At 38.3% G+C, this 20,486-nt stretch overlaps 1 protein-coding gene across 6 annotated transcripts in view; it reads left to right on the top strand.

The window, feature by feature from the left end:
- Positions 1-20,486, top strand: part of TET1 (tet methylcytosine dioxygenase 1) — a 147,933-nt gene that overhangs the window by 70,465 nt on the left and 56,982 nt on the right. For all 6 annotated transcript variants that reach the window (XM_037497558.2, XM_054690037.1, XM_054690034.1 and 3 more), the window contains 3 exons: positions 11,305-13,612; positions 17,158-17,248; positions 17,804-17,897. In XM_037497558.2, coding sequence (XP_037353455.1) covers positions 11,305-13,612; positions 17,158-17,248; positions 17,804-17,897 — 2,493 coding nt within the window. The remainder of the gene's footprint in view (positions 1-11,304; positions 13,613-17,157; positions 17,249-17,803; positions 17,898-20,486) is intronic.

The raw sequence follows: 20,486 nt of genomic DNA, 5'->3' as shown, positions 1-20,486 counted from the left end.
GTATTTTATTGATGGTACATGATAAGGCAGGATTTCCTAAGCCCCTCCCCTTCTCCAGGGTGTTTGGGATGGAACTGTGACAGTCAGGAGACACTGGATGAGTGGAGGAAGGACCCCCTGGAAGTATATCCAGGACATGCCCTCTGGGGGGCCCTGTGATACCTGCTTGTGTCATCTCTAGGTGACAGGTCAAGTTCACAAGTGATACCCTGGGGGAGGGGGCATAGGGGCATGTAAGGTTGTGCCTGTGACCCTCCTTTTCTTGCCTATGGCCTTGACAGCACTAGTAGAAGTGGGGATGATGTTCTGGGCCGTCACTTTACTGCTTTCCAGAAGGGTTGCCCATGGTCTTCTGGGTGACAGTGATGGCATGAACCATGATCATGAATCCCTCTATGGTGCCAAAGTTGTCATGGGTGACTGGCCAGGGTGACCAAACAGTTGGTGCAGGGAGCATTGCTGACAATCTTGAGGGAGTTGTCATAATTCTGATCATTCACAAGTACCGCAAATGTGGGTATATCAACGGAAGAGGTGGTGCCCTTTTAGTCCTCACCCTTCAAGTGAGCCCCAGCCTTGTCCAAGGTAGGGAAGATGCCAGTGGACTCTGCAACATATTAAGCACCCATATCACCCAATTTGATGTTGGTGGGATCTTGCTCCTGTATGATGGAGATGGACTTTCCATTGATAGTAGGTTTCCTGTTCTCAGACTTGACTGTGCCATTGAAATTGCCCTGGGTGGGGTCATACTGAACATGTAGGCCATGCAGTTGTGGTCAATGAAGGGATCTGTGGCAGCAGCAATGTACACTTTGCCAGAGTTAAAAGCAGCCCTGGTGACCAGTCCCCCAATATTGCCAAAACATTCACTCTGACTTTCCCTGGTGTCTCAGGGATGTGCTAACACTCTGTGAGAAGACAAGGCTGGCTGTCATATTGGGAGGAGCAGAGAGCCTTTAATTGCTATTTAAATTTTTTCTTGCAGAACATTGCCTTGGGAGCCTCCCTGGTGGCATAGGGGTTAAGTCATAGAGCTATCAAGGTATTGCCAAATGGGTTGGATCCCCAGCCAGGGAGCTAACCCACCTGGCACAGCAGAGCTAACTCTCCTGTCTCACCCACTGCTCCCCTTAGCAGTGTATGTCAGTAGATCTGTCTGTTTTGCTCCCCACTCTGTCTCTGGTGAATCCTCTCACCCCCTCACCTCTGGCTTATACCCCAGTTCTTGTGTGCATAAATAAATAAATAATTTAAAAAAAAAAAAAAACCACCACAGACCACTGCCTGGGGTTTAAAAACAGGCTTTTTAAGGGAGACTTGGGGCTTCTGAGTAATGGCTCTACAATTATTGATCTGACTTTGGAAAGTTACTTGATCTTTCTAAACCTTGTCATCTTGGGGGAGAATCCAATGTAGGCAGGGCAGACAGCGGTCGGCTGCACTGACTGGTTAGGGTGACTAGTCTTGGGTGTGTCCTGAATGATAATCTGAATTAGCATAAAGGATCATCTGGCTCTTCAGTTCATCAGCTTAATGTCCAGGTTCCCATGGCACTTCCGTCTACTCCCTTTATCCATTCAAGCCTCCCAAACTTTCCTGCTGGGGAAGGAATGGGGGATTTTTTTTTTTTAATTTAGCAATGATAACTCAACACTTATGGGAAACTTACCTATCACAAAAATGGAGATATTAATATAACTTACCTCAGAAGGAAAAGCAAATGAGGTAATTCCTATAAAATACTCATAATGATGTCTGGCAGATATTTATGTACTGGCTCAGTACATAAAAGAATTGCTATTAATATTCTCTCTTTTTAAAACATTCTTAATTGTGGTTTTGAGACTGGAACTAGTAGGTTTTTGTTATGTTGAAGAATACTTAGAAAATAAATATGTAATATACATTTGTCATTTAAATAATTTCCCCACATATTAAGTTTCAAAAATATATATAAATACATTGTTTCACTTACTCCTTAAAATAAACCTGTTGGGTCACTGCTTTTACTAGTCCTGATTTATCTTAAGGAACCTGTGTCTCAAAGAGCCTCTGGAGAGCAAGGACTTGGTCTAGATCACTTGGTTGATAAACGATGTCACTGGGAAAGTAGCCAAAGTTTGTCTGACTCCAGTAAAACATTTTTAAATATATGTGAAACAATTAAGATACACAAAATACGTAAATAAGAGTAAACTAGACATGTTAGAGTTGGTTATTTTATCTTTAAGCATGGATATTGTTCATGAAAAATGTGAAGAATGATAAGGCAGTGCGTTTTCATTTAGAATCCTCTAAGGATTAAATTTAGAGTGAAACTCCAGGAGAAGCAGATTTTAGAGTTTCAGTTAAAAATCTCCTTGAGGGCTTACGAAAGAGCTGGTAAAGTCTATGGTATTTTAGGAATGATTGGCTTTGCCAATTGAGGACTCATTTCTAACCTTGGGGATTGTCTTTTAAGACGTTAAATGAGCAGGGAATTTGATGAGATGATAGTTTGAAACTGATAGTGGGGCCTTGAAAGGTTTTTTGTCTTTTTGACCAGAAATAAGTTGTACTTGCTTATAGTTTGAGTGGAAAATGTTGGGGAAAAGGACCCTGTGATTAGAAAGGTTTAGCTCTTAGGTGTTTTGTGTACATTTGTGGAACCGGTCTTCAGCTTACTTATTCTTTTTTTTTTTTTTTTTTTATAGAGGCATGTTTTTATTTATTTATTTGTTTGTTTGTTTATACATGCACTGGGTACAGTCAGAAGCGTGGGAGGGTTAGAGAATTCACCAGAGCCAGAGCGGGGAGCAGAGCAGGCAGAAGGAGGTACACTGCTGAGGGGAGCAGCGGGCGGCAGGAGAGGTCTGCGCGCCATGTGGGACCCTCCTCTGGTGGCCGGGGAGCAGCCGGGGATCGAACCGGCGCCGCAGAGGCCGCGGGCAGCTTCGCAAGCCAGCGCTCAACCGCTGCGCCACCGGGGAGGCCCTTACTTATCTTTTTTAATTAAATAGTAGTTGTCTCTCCTTGATTGTTTCTCCCTCCTTCCCCTCCTCCTTTGCCTCACCTCCATATTAAAGGATTTATTTGGGGTTCTAAAACCCTTTAGTCAATTGAGGGTGGGGTTTGAGGTAAGTATATGAGCTAAAAAGGTAAAAAAGATGTCTGGGTCTGGTGAAGAGAATCGGGAAACTTCTGGGTTCTTTGTGATGGCTCCTATTCAGCCAAGGCATGGAAGTACCATAAGTCCTTATGGCCCCAAAATAGGTCACATGGCAGGGTAAGGTAGGGACAAGTGCAAATCCAATCCTTTTAGCATTGTTCCCCCCAACTCTCCTAGTCACCCTTCCCTGCCTTTCTGTGGCCTTTGGGACCCTCACCTGGTTGGTTGTAGGCAAACTGGAGAACTAGATCAGAGGCAAAGCTGAAAGAATATTGGTGTTGCGAAACTTGGTAGCACAGGAATCCTTTTTTTTAATGCCTTAAAAAAAGAAAAAGATAAATTCATAGCTGGAATTCTAAAGTAGCCATTTTCATTGCTCTGGAAAATAATAGCTGCTTTGCAGTTCCCCTTAGAAGGAGGATTTTTTTTTTTTTTTAAAGATTTATTTATTTATTTATTTATACAAGCATTGGGTACAGTCAGAAGCGCAGGAGGGTGAGAGAATTCACCAGAGCCGGAGTGGGGAACAGAACAGGCAGACTGACGAAATACACTGCTGAGGACATGGCAGGAGAGGTCTGCGCCGCCATGTGGGACCCTCACCGGCTGCCTGGCATCAAACCGCTGCTGCAGAGGCTGCAGGCAGCCTCGCAGTCCAGCGCTCAACCACTGCACCACCAGGGGAGGCCCTAGAAGGAAGATTTTTTAATTAAATGTGTGTTAAGTACTTATTTTAGAATCTCTTTAGGTGGATATTTGTTGAGTAGCTGCTCATCTTTTCATTTAAATTTAGTTTTTAAAATTTTTTAAAAATTTATTTATTTACATATATTTCACATCATTGTTCATTTTTGTACAATGTTTGCTTTCTCCTCTCAGGTGTATTCCCCATGAAATTCCCAACACCAATTCACCTGTGAACCATCACCATAGTCCCTTGTGCTCTTCTCTCCCCTGTTTTGATCCCTCCCTCCCTCTCCCCTGCAGAGTGTCTCTAATTTATAGTTGCGTGTTAATTTTGGTTATTTATTTGTTTTCCTGACCCCTCGTTTGGTTCCCTAAATTAGTTTTGTTATCAAGCTGTTGTGGTGAGAATTATACTGCTGTTAGTTACAGAACCGACGCTGACCTCTGTTCTGTTTGGGAGTGAAATCCTCTATGAAGCATGGTTACATTATCTTAAAGTCAACATTAATGGAGGCACTGATGATAGTCCCTGAGCATTTCCTGGAAACATTCACTTTTCAGTTGAGAGCATAGATCCTAAAAGTGTCACTTCTGATCAGACAAACTATTTTGTTGACTATTTTTTTTATATCTACTTTTTACATCATTTTTCATTTTTGCACAATGTATGCTTTTTCATCTTGGTTATAGTCCCCATACAATTCCCACCCCCCTTATTTTGACCGTAATGCCTCCTCCACCCCCACCCCATTTGTTGACTATTCTTTGTGGTCTACATGTTAGTTTTTCGAATTGCTTTTTCTTGACAGGGAGTCAAAAATTTGGGGGTGGAGTGTTAAAAATCATAGACATTAAAATGAGACAATAGTGCATAAACACTGTCTTTGATTTTAAAATTTCTTGGGGAAGGCTATTGGGAAAATAAATGTTCTAAAAGACTTTTGGGGTGGACAGGTGGGGGGAAAAAAGAAAAGAAACAGGTTGAGAAACTTACCAGTAGCAAAGGTCATAGTCTTGTAGGACCATGTCTCTTAATCTGCACTTTGAAAGTCTTTAACACATAATCTTTGTGTTTTCTTGATACAGAAAACACAGCATGTATGGAATGTGAGTGTGTTAGGAGGGACTACTATCAGATCTGTCCAAAGGGCATTGTCAAATACCTCTTTGCTCAATGCTATTTGAGTTCCTTCAAGAGTGGCTGTAAGAGTATCACAATGGTAGGAATGTGGAGAAGTGAGAAAATGGTGGGATTTGGGAACTCTGGGGCCCACACCTGATGTAAGGAGTTCAGCATTTCTGTTGTGTCAGAGCAGAAAGGAGGAACCCAGAGGAAATAATATTTTTGGAATGGATATAGAGTGGAAGGCAGAGAATGCTGGGACTTAAAAACAGTTACTGCTTTTTTTTTTTTTTAAGATTTATTTATGCATACAAGAACTGGGGTACAGGCCAGAGGTGGGGGTGGTGGTGAGAGGATTCACTGGAGACAGAGTGGGGAGCAGGACAGGCAGACTGAGTGAAATACACTGCTGAGGGGAGCAGTGGGCGAGACCAGAGAAGTCTGCCGCACCATGTGTGTGGGTATGTCCTTGGCCAGCTGGGAATCGAACCTGCGTTGCAGAGGCTGCGGACAGCTTCACAGCGCTGCACCACTGGGGAGGCCCTAACCTTTTCCTTTTCACCACTTTTTTTTTTTTAGATTTATTTATTTATTTATACAAGCACTGGGTACAGTCAGAAGCGTAGATGGGTGAGAGAATTCACCAGAGCCAGAGGGGAGAGCAGAACAGGCAGACTGACAAAATACACTGCTGAAAGGAGCAGCGGGTGGCAGGAGAGGTTTGCATGCCTTGTGGGACCCTTGCCCCGCGGCCAAGGATCGAACCGGCGCTACAGAGGCTGCGGGCAGCTTTGCAACCCAGTGCTCAACCGCTGCGCCACCGGGGAGGCCCTCCTTTTCACCACTTTTATTAGATTTTTTTGTATCCTACCAGGGTTTCTTTATGTAAGTATGAATATATATAATTTGCCCATACTTTTTCTCTTAGTCCATATTTTTAACACTTTTTCCATGCATATACAGACTATATAGATCCTCCTTTTATTTTTTCAAAGATTTATTTATTTATACATACAAGAACTGGGGTACAGGCCAGAGGTTCGGGGGTGAGAGGATTCACCAGAGCCAGAGCAGGGAACAGAACAGGCAGACTGACGAAATACACTGCTGAGGGGACCAGCGGGGGAGACAGGAGAGGTCTGCCGTGTGGGATTCTCGCCGGTCGGCCTGGACCAAACCCATACTGCAGAGGCTGTGGACAGCTTCACAATGTGATACTCAACCACCTGGGCCACCAGGGAGGCCCCTAAATATATATTTTTTAATATATATACTGGACATCTCTACCTAATAGGGACAGAAAATTTTTCTTTCTTTTTTTTTTTTTTTAAAGATTTATTTATTTATACATACACAGCTGGGATATAGGCCAGAGATGCGGGGGGTAAGAAGATTCAACAGAGACAGAGTGGGGAGCAAACAGGCAGACTGACTGAAATACACTGCTGAGGAGAGCAGCAGGTGAGACAGGAGAGGCTGCGGATCCCTTCATAGTGCGGTGCTTAACCCCTTGTGCCACCAGGGAGGCCTGACAATTTTTCTTTTTTTACAGCTGTTTTCTATTATGTGGATATATAATTGAATTAGTCTCTTACAGATGAACATGTGGTATTTTTCAGTTAATTGTTATATCATTCAGGGTCCAGGCCTCCCTGGTGGCGCAATGGGTTAAGACGCAGCACTATGAAGCAATCACAGCCACTTCGGCATGAGTTCAATCCCTGACCAGGGAGGTGACCCACATGGCACAGCAGACCTCTCCTGCCACCCACTGTTCCCCTCACCAGTGTATTTCAGTATATCTACCTGTTTTGTTCCCCACTCTGTCTCTGGTGAATCCTTTCACCCCCACACCTCTGGCCTGTACCCCAGCTCTTGTATAAATAAATAAATTTTTTATAAAAAAAAAGATTGAGGGTTCTCAAACCATGTAATTATGTACAAGTATCGTGGGATAAATTCCCAACAGTGAAATTACCATATTAAAGGATAAATTGTATTTATGATTTTGATATTTGCTCCCAAAATTGCCCTTTGTACATGTTCCACTTTTGATGATTGCTATTCTGATCAGTGAAATATTTCAGTCATGTTTGTATTTTCTTCTATTTGAGCAACTTTTTTTCTATCTTAGGGTTGTAGTGATGGTTAAATGAGTTACTGAAAGCAATGAGTGTATGTCCTCAGAATTATAACAATTATAACCAATGTAATTACTATACTTCTCTTAGTGATAGTGTTATGGGGCAGAACTGAGGGGAATGGGGATGATCTGTTCTGTGAGTCCTCATCCACATGCTTAAGAATACAGGATTCAAAAACAGATACATAGAAAGAAACAAAAAGTGTTTATTTACACAGGGAGTGAGGAAAGGGAAGGTTGAAAGAGACCAAAAGGAAAAGAAAATTTTTTTAAAAGTGCAATGACTTTATTTAAAGAGCAATTTGACAAGCTTTAAAACACACAATAATATTATTTATTTATTTTCTTATTATTGTTCATTTTTGTAATTGGTTTTTTCCCACAGGTGTAGTCCCTATTATTCTCCCACAACCACAACACCCATGACCCATCACTATAGGTCCTTGTGCTCTTTCCCTCCCTGTTTTGCCCCCCTCCTCCTACCCCTCCCCTACTGTATGCCTCACTCATAGCTATGGTTAGCTTGCAAGTTTTGTCTTTTTCCTGACCCGTTGTTCAGTTTCTCTATATTCTGCATGTAAGTGAAATCATCCAATATTTATCATTTTCCTTCTAACATACTTCACTTAGCATAATCCCTTCGAGCTCCATCCGTGTTGCTGCAAATGGCATGAGTTTGTCTTTTTTGATCACTGAGTAATATTCCATTGTGTGTATATACCAAAACTTTTTGATCCATTCCTCTGTTTTGAGGCATTTGGGTTGTTTCATTATTTTGGCTATTGTAAACAGTGCTGCAATAAACAGAAGAGTACAGGTTTCCAAAAGGGAAAGAAATTTTATAGGCTCATTTGTGGCCAGATACCTTTGTCCTGCCCCAGACAGCATCTGCTGAGCAGAGCTATGCAGTCACTAGACTGGTACATAGAATAGTGACTGCGCATTATGAATGTATCACTTATTTTATACTTTACTATAAATGCTGTTTTGCATTTTAATTTGATTACATACACTTCTGCTTTCTTATGTTTTTTCTATTTGCATGCTGTAAGTTGTGTATGTTTTTATTTTCTTGTTCTGTAGCAAAGCCAAATAATTTTTGATCCTTTGGAATTTCCACTTATATGAATTTCATATTCCTACCCTTTCTTCAGTATTCTGTTGAGTCACTTTCCTTTTCTTGATTTGTGGGAGCTCTTTCACATTAAAAATAGCAACTCAGGCCTCCCTGGTGGCGCAAGGGGTTAAGACGCAACCTATGAAGCTCTCCACAGCCACTGCAGCACAAGTTCAATCCCTGGCCAGGGAGCTACTCACATGGCACAGCAGACCTCTCCTGACTCGCCTGCTGCTCCCTTCAGCAGTGTATTTCAGTCATTCTGCCTGTTCTGCTTCCCACTCTGTCTCTGGTAAATCCTCTCACCCTCCACACCTCTGGCCTGTATCCCAGTTCTTATATGCATAAATAAATAAATCTTTAAAAAAATAGCAACTCTTTGCATGATTATGAATATTTTCCCAATCGATTTGATTTTCAAATTTACTTAAAATAATATTTCACTAATTTTGACAGTACTATATATCAAGAAATAACTATATTTTGCATTATTATTCTGTACACAAAAATGCAAACAAAAGATTAATATGACAATACTTAGCTTTACTAAATGTAATACATTAGTATTTTTTCTTTACTATTTCATTAGAAAAACCACTTCTCATGAAACATTTCTTTGGTATTGGGACTTGTTGATTGCGGTCACAATTTAAAAGGAATTGTATTATGGGGTCTTTACTGTTTAAATTGTTAATGTTATATGTAGTAAAATAAGTCTGTCTTTTTTTGTGGCTTCTCACATTTTACTGCTAGTTTGAATTGCTTCCCCCATTTTCTAAGTTTTCTTATTCTTACATCTTTTTTATGTTTAAATTAATATATGTGGAATTTTTGTAGGCATTAAATGATAAAGTATCAAACTTCTCTCTTGTGTCATTGTTAAGAAATTGATATTTCTCCACTATGACAGCATTTTAATAATAAATTACTAAATATTCTTGTGTTTAGTCTGTTAATTTGTGTATCTATTATGTCTGTTTAAAATGTTATTAAAAAATCATTTTAGGGCCTCCCTGGTGGCACAGCGGTTGAGCGCTGGGTTGCAAAGCTGCCCGCTGCCTCTGCAGCGCTGATTTGATTCCCTGCTGCTCCCCGGCCACCGGAGGAGGGTCCCACATGACGCGCAGACCTCTCCTGCCGCCCGCTGCTCCCCACAGTAGTGTACTTTGGTCCTTCTGCCTGTTCTGCTCCCTGCTCTGGCTCTGATGAATTCTCTCACCCTCCCACACTTCTGACTGTGCCCAGTGCTTGTATAAATAAATAAATAATCATTTTACACTACTGCTGACTTTTAAAAATATGCCACTTCGTATAACATTTTAAAATGTTATTGAAATGTAATGTACATAAAGTGAACTGTATGTGTGATGATTATGTGTGATTTTGGTGAATTTTGACAGATGAAAACAACCAGTGTACCTTGTACTCTGATCAAGAAATTAGGTATACTTTATTTCTGCTATTTTTTTAAATGTTTATATGATTGGATAATGCCTACATAATGTATTTTGAATGTAACTGTTGCTCTTCACTTTTGAAGTTTACACTCTGTTATGTCACCTTCATTCAACAAGTTTCCTAATTTTTAATGATTATATATTTTTTCTTCTTGAAGCATTGATAAAAACATTCAGTCATGGTAAACATTAGCAATCTAGAAGTTACCTTTCTCTTTGCTCCTGACGTCAGTGGAAATCCTTCTACTGTCTTAATTCTTGTGATATAGTTTCAGATGAGCTGTTTAAAAAAATAAGTATTAGAAAAGGAGTTTTAAAGAGTGATTTGTTCAGTGGGTACAAGGTTTCTCTTAGGGTTTGGAAATATAATGGAATTAGATGGGGTTGACTAATGTGCAACATTGTATATACACAAAAACCTCCGAATTATAATTTTAAATGGTAAAATGAGAAATTTTATGTTAATTTCATTTCAAAAGGAATAGGGGATAAATATATCACTCACTATCCACTCCCCAGAATGGCTAATGTGAACAGACAGAAAATATTGTTAATGAGAATATGGAACAACTGTAACTCAGTCACTGGTGAAAATGTATATTAACTATTTTAGAAACTACTTTGGCTTATCTTCTAAGGGTGAAAATATATACACATATAAACACATTCTATGACCCAGCATTTCTCCTCCAAATGTCTTTGTTAAAGGATAGTAGTATGTTTTAGCAGTATTCTTGTCATAGCCAGAAATTAAAATTAACTCAAATGTCCATCTATTGTGAAATAGGTAAATATATTGTAGTATATATATTTTTTTTTAAGGTTGTTTCAACTTTTATTTTCTATTACTGGTAATATTTTTATAGGCGTATACAGTCCAAACAAAACAGATGTAACTGTATGTGTTAAAGATACAAAGATGGGTCAAATATATTTTTTTTATTTTTTTTAAATAATAAATTTTATTTTTATATTCCCCCATACAACTGCACATTCCCCATTCTGACCCCAATGTAGTATATTTAATAAGTGAATTGCTATACAGCAATCACAATCAGTGATTACAAGTATACTTAATAACATGGATGAATCAAGTATAATTTTAAGTGTAAGGAATCAGTTATATACAGTTTGAAAATGAGCAGAAGATTTTATATGATGATCTATATATGTAGGCAGTGGTTATTTTTTGCAGGTGAGTGACATCTCACAGGATAGTTTCTTGGTTGAGATCTGAGAACATGAGTGTTTGTTTTGTAAAAGTTTAACAAGCTATATGCATAATTTGTACATTTCGCTCTATGTATATTCTACCATAATACAGTTTGCATTTAAATAATAGGTATTGCAAATTAGATGGTACTGATGTAAAATTACTTTAAAAGTTGATTTGGAAAAACAAATTAATGTACCAAATTATTAATAAGATTATTAGAGCATTGTAATAGTTATTCCTCCTCTTTATTTACTTTCTCTTTACACACTCTTAATTGGGAAAGAGTGAAAAAAATTTTAGGGGATTCACATTTAGCTGCTATTAAATTATAAAGCTCATCTGTATGCTCTAGCTCATCTTCAAAATAATTCAAATTATTAATATGTGTAATTCCTATGTTTATTTTATAGGCACATTTTCACAACAAACCAGTAAATGGCCCCAAGTCAGAATCCATGGAATACAGTAGATGTGGTCATGGGGAAGAACAAAGATTGGAATTGAACCCACGCCCCCTTGAAAATGTAGCTAAAAATGAAGACAGTAAGACAGGTAATGAGGTGGAGAAGTGGCCACAAAACAAGAAATCACATTTAACCAATTATGTCAAAGGAGAGTTTAGGACAGCTGTGACAGAAACAGAAAGGTTGAAAAGCTCTGAAGATGAAAGCAAGAAAGTCCTACTCACTGACCTCCTTGAACCTGAGAAGTTATTTGTACAAACTGTAAGAAATGGCATTAAAAATGTACACTCTTTACCAACTGAAACAAATGTGTCAATTAAAAAATGCAATTTTGAAGAATTTGACAAGGCAATTGAAAATAATTCCTGTAAGTTCCTGAAAGACACTGCAAATCATAACAATGCCATGAGCTCCATTGCTACTAGTGCGAGCTGTGATCATCTCAAGGGGAGAAATAATGTTTTGGTCTTCCAGAAGCCTGGCTTTAACTGTAAGTCTTTTCCAGATCCTGCAAACTTTAACATAAATAGTCATACCAGTACCCACAATGAAAATGATCAAACTCCAGAGACTGTCCCAAGTAAAAACCCAAAAGATGGATCTCCAGTTCAACCAAGTCTTCTATCCCTCATGAAAGATAGGAGGTTAACACTGGAGCAAGTGGTGGCCATAGAGGCTCTGACACAGCTTTCAGAAGCTACATCTGAGAATTCCTCACCATCAAAGTCAGAGAAGGATGAAGAAACAGAGCACAGAACAGCTAGTTTGCTTAATAGCTGCAAAGCTATCCTCTATTCTGTAAGAAAAGACCTCCAAGACCCAAATTTACAAGGGAAGCCACAAAGCTTTCATCATTCTCCATCTCTCGCAAAGCAAAGTTCACGAAACATGGTGGTGTTCAATGGCCAAAATACCATATCCAAGTCACACAGTAACTCAGCTACTAACCAAGCCTCCTCAAAGACACAGGAATATTCAAAGGCCACAAATTCTTTTTTAACACCAAATTCATCTAAACTTGACAATAAAAATGTTGTTCAAAGCAGATTTACTCTAGACAGTTCTTCCAAGAATTCGATGCCTTTGCTACCTAGAATTAATAAATTGGAGCATTGCCACCAGTCACTGGACAGCAGTAAAAAATTGGACTCAAAGAATGACCCATCATGCCAAGATACAGCTCATAGTAAAGTAGAGGAAGATGTTGCAACACAGTTAACACAACTTGCATCAACAATTACATTCAACTCCATAAAATTAGAGGACAAAAATGTTGAAAGAACACCAACAAGCCATGTTGCATACACTGTACAGCAAAAATATAGTCAGGAGAAGGGCACAGTACAACTGAAACCACCAAGTATACCGAATAATCATGGCTCATTATTAACAAAGCAAAAGAACACAACTCAGAAAAAGACAAAATCTACCCCATCAAGAGATCGGCGGAAAAAGAAGCCCACAGTCATAAGTTGTCAAGAAAATGACCAGAAAAAGCAGGAACAGTTGTCATATGAGTATAGAATGTTGTATGATATTTGGATGGGATCTAAATTTCAAAAATTTGGTCAATTTGGTCCACATCATTTTCCTATCTTGTTAGGAAAAATATCTCCAGCCAAAGAATGGGAACCAGTGACTCAAATGAGGTCAGCATCAGAACCCAAAAAATTATTTCACCCAGTTGCTCAGATAGAATTCAAGCGAAGTTATCCTGAAGTAGTGGCACAGGAGAAAATGATAAAGGTTGAACCATTGAATATTCTGTCCACATCCCATTTAAAAATAGAATCCAATGGGCAGGAGTTTACAGAAAAAATTTATAATTCTCAGGTACAGCCAATAGTGAATGTCAATCAGAAAATTCATCCTTTACCCCAGCTCTCCTCTCCAACTAACCAGTGTGCTAATGTGATGGCTGGCAATGACCAAACACAGTTCCAGCAGGATGTTAAAGACCAACTCACACATCAGAGAATACCAGCATTACCTGGCATCTCTCACGAGACTCCATTACTGGATCCAGCACAAATACTCAGGAATGTAAATGTAGTGTGTTCAGGTGGAATTACAGTGGTTTCTACCAAAAGTGATGAGGAAGTCTGTTCATCTAGTGTTGGAGTATCAGAATATTCCCTAGTAGACAGTGCACAGAAAAGTTTCAATGATTATGCCATGAACTACTTTACTAAACCTACAAAAAACCTGGTGTCTACAACAAAAGATTCTGAATTACCAACCTGCAACTGTCTTGGTAAGTGCAAGCATTTGTGGACTTGTATATATTGTGTGAGTTTCTTTGTTTTGCTACATAAATTACCTCATTGTGACTGAGTCAAGTTTTGGCTTATCTTTTATGTATGGCATCATGTCCCATTTCTGTTCTAGCTAAAATAAACTAAGTAATTCTATGCCCATTTTTCTGTGGGACCTTTATTGATTCTGCTCATGTGAATGGCAAATTCAACTCAAAATGGGAAAACTTTCAAGTGAAAAAATTTGCTGGTTTTTCTCAGGGCTAAATGTCTACCAAGTTATTTATTGTGTATTCATAAGAATGGATTCCCTTTAATACTTAATTATAATTTGTTCGTATATTCAATGGAAGCCTTTTGCTTAAAAATAGATTTTTATGGTAAGCTATACCATGTATACAGAGAACATAAAACATGTGTACAACAGAATGAATCACCATAAAAAGTAGCTGTGTAAGTGCCACCATAGTCAGGAACTGAAACTGTTTTAATTTTTTGCATTGCTTTTATGCTTTGCAATATACAAAGGATGCTCAATATATAAAAAATTCCATAATCTTGGCCAGTTGAAAAATTTCCACACTTCAGGAGTTTTAAAATATTCAATTGTCTAATACTCATTTCCTATTTAAAAAAAAAAAGATAGGTTTGTGTTGACAGCTGAATCATGGGCCATTTTCTAACTAATGTATTTTTATGTATTTTGTATCTTAAGACTCATTGAAAGAAAGCGTTCAGAAACTAACAGAACTTTTAGCAGTGTGTTAAAAGCCCTGAGAAAATCTTGCTAGAGTAGGATTCTCAGGCAGACTCTGTGAGAAATTCACTCAATATTTGAAACATGGAAGTTTAATTTGAATTCTGTATTGATTTGTCACTGTCTAAGGTCATGTGCTATGTAGGTGCTCAAATATAAAAAGGAATTTGTTTAGTATAATTATTTTAAAAATGGGGAGATTAAATAGATTGCATTATTAAAGTTTGTTATCCTGTTTAAAGCCCCATTATTATTTCAGCTTTTATACAAATTTATGATAGGACAGAATTTGTATAATAACTTGTTTTTATTATAACCTATTCAATTTTATTATAACCTATTTAATAACATGAATAGGTTTATTTATAACAGTCTTATTTGAGATATGGCCCCAAATCACAAAGGCTTCAAGGTTTGCCTTGAACAGAGGCAATTTTTTCTTAGATTAGAAGCAGGTGTTTTATTAGTATATTCCATACTGGGTAGTTCAGGGATTGCTTAGAATATGGTATACTGTGTTTTGTTTTGTTTTGTTTTGTTTTAAACCATAGTAGAGGGCCTCCTTGGTGGCAAAGGGGTTAAAGTCTCAGTGCTATCAAGTCATTACCAGCCACAGCGCCAGCCACTGCAACATGAGTTCGATCCCCCCCGACCCCAATATTGCTAACCCACATGGCACAGCAGACTTCTCCTATCTTGCCCGATGCTCCACTCAGCAGTGCATTTCAGTATATCTGCCTGTTCTGCTCCTCACTCTATGGCGAATCCTCTCACCTCCCACATCTCTGGCCTACACCCCAAGTCTTATATACATAAAAATAAAAATAAATCTTTAAAAAAAAACCATAGTAGAATAGAGTGAGATAAAAAAATGACTCAGTTTTGATTATCCAAACTACATTTGATGTTCTGAAATAAATCCTTCCATTTTCTCACTTATCACATAACACAGTTTTGACAGCCTACCACATGCAGGCACCAAGGATAGGTTCTGCTGAGAAAGATCTCACCATGAAAAGGGTGACAGTGCTGCCTGAGTGGGATTGAATTGGGATAGAAGCGTGTAATAATAATCTGGCTCTTATTCTAAACTTTTTACTACAAGTCTGATACTTGGTCACGCCTTTGACTTACTATATTCATAAAAGCCATACAAAGGGAAGCCTTATTAATTAATTAATTTATTCATTCATTCATTCATTCATTCATTCATTTATTTATTTTTATGGGACCCTCGCCGGTGGCCGGGGATCAAACCGGTGCTGCAGAGGCTGCAGGCAGCCTCGCAACCCAGCGCTCAACCACTGCGCCACCAGGGGAGGCCCAGGGAAGGCTTATTAATCCCGTTTTACAAATGAGAAGACTGAAGCACAGACAAGTTCAGAGCTAGTAAATGACTGAACTGGGATTCAAAGACAGGCCAATTTCAATGCCAGTCTATGTTTGTATCCTCCATCCTGTTGTTTTGAAAATATGAACAAAAAAAGGGATAGCACTTTTCTGATTATCATTACAAATGGGAAAAAGATGTTTAATTTTTAAAATGCCATTAAGATGTATATATGTGAGTTAATCTAGATTTACTATGTACATAGTTTCAATGGGATGATTGTCCAGTTTCAGAATGCCTCTCCTTTTATATATGGAAATTGGGGTCGGAGGGAGCCAGTCATTCCAAGGTTATTGTGTATCTTCAGTAGACCTGTAACTGTGTACACATGTGTCTTCCTATAGTCATTACATGTGGAGTTGTTGTGCTCATTGTGTAGGAATGGGAACTTAAAAGGGAGAAACACAAAAACACACTCATCCAGAATCATTCCCAGAATCATTCCCAACGGGAACAGAATATGTAAGGGTAAAAAATTCCCATGGATATACTATATCCTAGCTAAATAGGAATAATTAACCTTTAGATCTATGTGTCTCAAATTAGCACTATTGACAATTTAGGTGGGATAATTCTTTGTTGTAGTAGGGGGACTGTCTCTGCTTTGTAGGCTGTTAAGTAGCATCTCTGGCCTCTACACACTAGATAACAGTAAAACACACCACACATACATCTGCCCAGGTGTCAAAAGCAAAAATATTGCCAAATGTCTCCCCCAAGGGAAAAAACAGCTGTTGAAGAATAACTGCTCTAGATCAACAATAATAAGTTAAAATCTATTCATTATCTCTAGCTTTAGAAGCCATGGAAATAATCCTATATTGTATTTGATGTACTGTCAAAATGTTTAAATAGTGACCTCTGGTGTAGGTACGCTATGGCCAGAAAGGTATCCTCCAGTGATTTTATATAGACTTGATTCTAAGAATTTAAGTTAAAAATAGTATTTTCTAAAAAATATATAATTCACACTCACAAAAATTGCAGCAGTATAGAAATAGGATGCAAATATCTTACGGTCCCATTCTCTGAAGATAAAACCTCTTAAGTTTTTCTATAAAAATTAACATTATTACTGATTTTGATTTTGTCTCCAATTTTACCAAATTTAGGTCTGCTTTTTAAATACTTAGTAAGTGTGACCCACATCCTATATCTTTTTCCTCCTCTAACTCTCAGAGGAAGAATGAATTAGTTAGGAACAGAATGAAAGGATCAAGTTAAATTCCAGGACCTTTTGTCCTACACTTTACTTATTAAAGCTCACCAAAACCTTGTCAAAATTCATTGTTCTGAACTGTAAAAAAAAAAAAAAAAAAAAAAAGTATAAATAGCTCCTCCTTGCCCCTATGCAATGCTGTGAAGCTTTGGGTCTAATAATCTTATTCCTTCCACAGATCGAGTTATACAAAAAGACAAAGGCCCATATTATACACACCTTGGGGCAGGACCAAGTGTTGCTGCTGTCAGGGAAATCATGGAGAATAGGTGAGGAAATATGCTTCCCTGTTAAAATCATTCATTACTGTGGACCTAACTCAACGCAGAGAAATTATCGGTGGGAACAATTGTGAGGTGAACAGAAAACGTTCAGGAGTATGAGTTGACTGTTTCTTGGGACACAAGGATACTGTCTTGGTGTCTCTGCTGTCATTCATCACATGAGCTTTGAGCACTGAACAAGACTCTCGCAAAGCAAGACTTTCTTCGTTAAATTCAGAAATACCTATTTTTATGTTATTGTGAAATGGTAGAAATAGTTCAAATTACTGCCATCAACACTGCATTCACATTCATGTTGCTTATCTTGGAGCCAGGTGCTTTTTAAAGACTGATCTTTAAGGATAAGTATATAGAGCTGGATAGCATAAAAAAATAGAGGCCACACAAAAGTAAATGTTTAACAAAAGTAACTACAGGAGTGGTTTTTTTTTTTTTTTTTTCATTTCTATGTATGTATGTCTTATGCACATTAAGATATTAAAAGGTGAGCGGTTCAAGTTCATATTGCAGTTATTTTTCCTTCACTGTGTTTTTACTCAGGTATGGTCAAAAAGGAAATGCAATAAGGATAGAAATAGTAGTTTATACTGGAAAAGAAGGGAAAAGCTCTCACGGATGTCCAATAGCTAAATGGGTAAGTATTTAGTATTTTTACATTTTTTAAAATGAATTTATTTTGCAGCATTCATAAAATAAATTGTTTTTCTATGAATTTGTGAGCAATAAAAATACCCCATATCCATTATTCCCAGGGAAATAACAAGGAAGCTGTCTTAACCTGGGCTTTGGATCAGGGTGGTGGGGGTATACCTTTAGAATATTTAAACAAATGTAGTATTTATGTTAAATGGACAAAAGGGCATATTGCTTTTCCCAATTTTTACCTACTAAACTTTTTTTTCTGTTTGTCTCTGTTTTGTGTGACTCTCTCTTATATCAGTTTCTTGTGTACTTTTAGAGATTATTCATTCATTTATTAGATAACATAGCCAAATGGTACCAGACTACACATATGTATCTTTTATTATTACTGTATTTGAAATTCTTTCCAATTCAATTCCACCTTAATAAGGATCATGCAATACTGAAGGCAAAACCAAATTTTTTGTAATATATTCTCAAAATTGTTTCCATGACTACATTTAGTTTTCCAAAAGCACATAGCTGTTAGAATTAAGAACCCCAGTGTCTATTCTTTAGGACATTCTCGACTGAAAAACAGGCTGATAGCAAATGTATTTTTTTCAGTAGTACATTCACATCCATAAGATATTAACCAGTTTATTTGGAATTTTTGACCATACAATCATTTATGTTCCTGTGTAATCATTTGTTAATAATGATGATGATTATTTATATGATTAAAAAATAACTACTACCTTTATCAGACACTTTATTAGGTACTTGACATATATTGCCTTGTCAGTCCTCACAGCAAGACTCTTAGGAATACTTTGTATATTTGTATAGACCCCTTTATTTGTATATCCTTTTCAGGAAATTAAAAACATTAAATACAAAATGGAGATGGGGGCCTTCCCTGGTGGCACGGGTGGTTGAGCACGGCGCTGTGAAGCTGTCCGCAGCCTCTGCAGCGCCAGTTTGATCCCGGCCAGCCTGCGAGGGTCCCACTTGGCGTGGCAGACCTCTCCTGTCTTGCCCGCTGCTCCCCTCAGCAGTGTATTTCATCGGTTTGCCTGTTCTGTTCCCCGCTCTGTCTCTGGTGAATCCTCTCACCCTCCCGCGCATCTGGTCTGTTCTTGTATAAATAAATAAATAAATCTTAAAAAAAAATTTTGAAAAAAAAATTTAGATGGGTATTCTGAAAGCAGGCAATTGCCCACATCCTTACCTACACTATTACAGTGGATGTCTTTGTTACATTTCACCCTGTATGGTGACAGTGGTGATGAGTACAAGAATTAGACACTGAATACTAAATGCTTTAGAATATTTTAACTTTATCCAGTCTATTTGGAGCACATAGTCTTGTCAAAATACAGATAAACTCAAAGATCTGGGATGTTCCTTGCTAACAAGTGATCTTACAGTAAAATGCACAGATCTTCTGTGTATGTGAGTACTTCTTATATATAACACTACTGAAATAATGTTATAGCCCTCCATAGGGCTCCCTGATGTCCCCTCCTAGTCAATATCTCTGCATAAAGATACCGACTATTTTCATCTTTATCACCATAAAGGTCTTTTTGAAGAACTTCGTGTTATTACAATCATATGGTATAGACTCTGAATCTCCTTCACTCAGTTTTTATAGAGCATGGGTTTAATGGCTAGAGCTCAACAACCATTTTGAACTATGGAGTGACTTGATAGTGGAAGACATGTACCAACAGGGTGCGAATAAATATAGGAACCCGAGTCCCTGATGAGATGGATGGAGATGCCATACCAACCCCAAGTCTTCTTAAATCTGGATTTCTTTAGTATGAGAAATACCTTTTTCATGCTTAAACCCTGTTATTTGAGAGGGGATGTTTATTATATGTAGTAGTAGCAAGTGCCAACTAAAGTAACTGCCTTCACTTTGTTAAATGTGAGTGAGTTTTGGAAGGGAAAAAAAAATTTCAAGATTAGAGAGATAGGTGAGTGACCTCTTTGTTACTGAGCACTTCTTACAGTCACACACTGGTCTGGGGACACAAACATGAATTAACATCTACTAGTCATATCATTTTATGGTCCTGAGTCACATCAGTCATCACAAATACATTTTGAGTCTAGGTTTGATAACTAAAGTTCACTTTATCATTTGCTAACACAAACGTTACCTGGGATTACTTGGTCTCTTAAGAACAAAATAAAATTTCCCCAAATTCTCCACTAGAAGTCTAAAACTTTCCCTAAAATTTCTATTTAATGGTTGGAGTAAGGCCGGGGCTGGTGGTTGTGAAGAGTATCAGTTCTTTTTTTTTTTTTTTTTTTTTTTTTTAATAGTGGCATGCTTTTTATTTATTTATTTGTTTGTTTTGTTTTGTTTTATACATGCACTGGGTACAGTCAGAAGCACGGGAGGGTGGGAGAATTCACCAGAGCCAGAGCGGGGAGCAGAGCAGGCAGAAGGACCGAAGTACACTGCTGAGGGGAGCAGCGGGCGGCAGGAGAGGTCTGCGCGCCATGTGGGACCCTCCTCCGGCGGCCGGGGAGCAGCCGGGGATCGAACCAGCGCTGCAGAGGCCGCGGGCAGCTTCGCAACCCAGCG

This window comes from Talpa occidentalis, unplaced genomic scaffold, assembly GCF_014898055.3.
Source record: "Talpa occidentalis isolate TD23 unplaced genomic scaffold, MPIMG_talOcc4v2.1 talOcc4.8, whole genome shotgun sequence".
Taxonomy (NCBI): Eukaryota; Metazoa; Chordata; class Mammalia; order Eulipotyphla; family Talpidae; genus Talpa; species Talpa occidentalis.
Note: the sequence above shows the minus strand (reverse complement) of the source record. Positions and strands in the feature narration are given on the sequence as shown.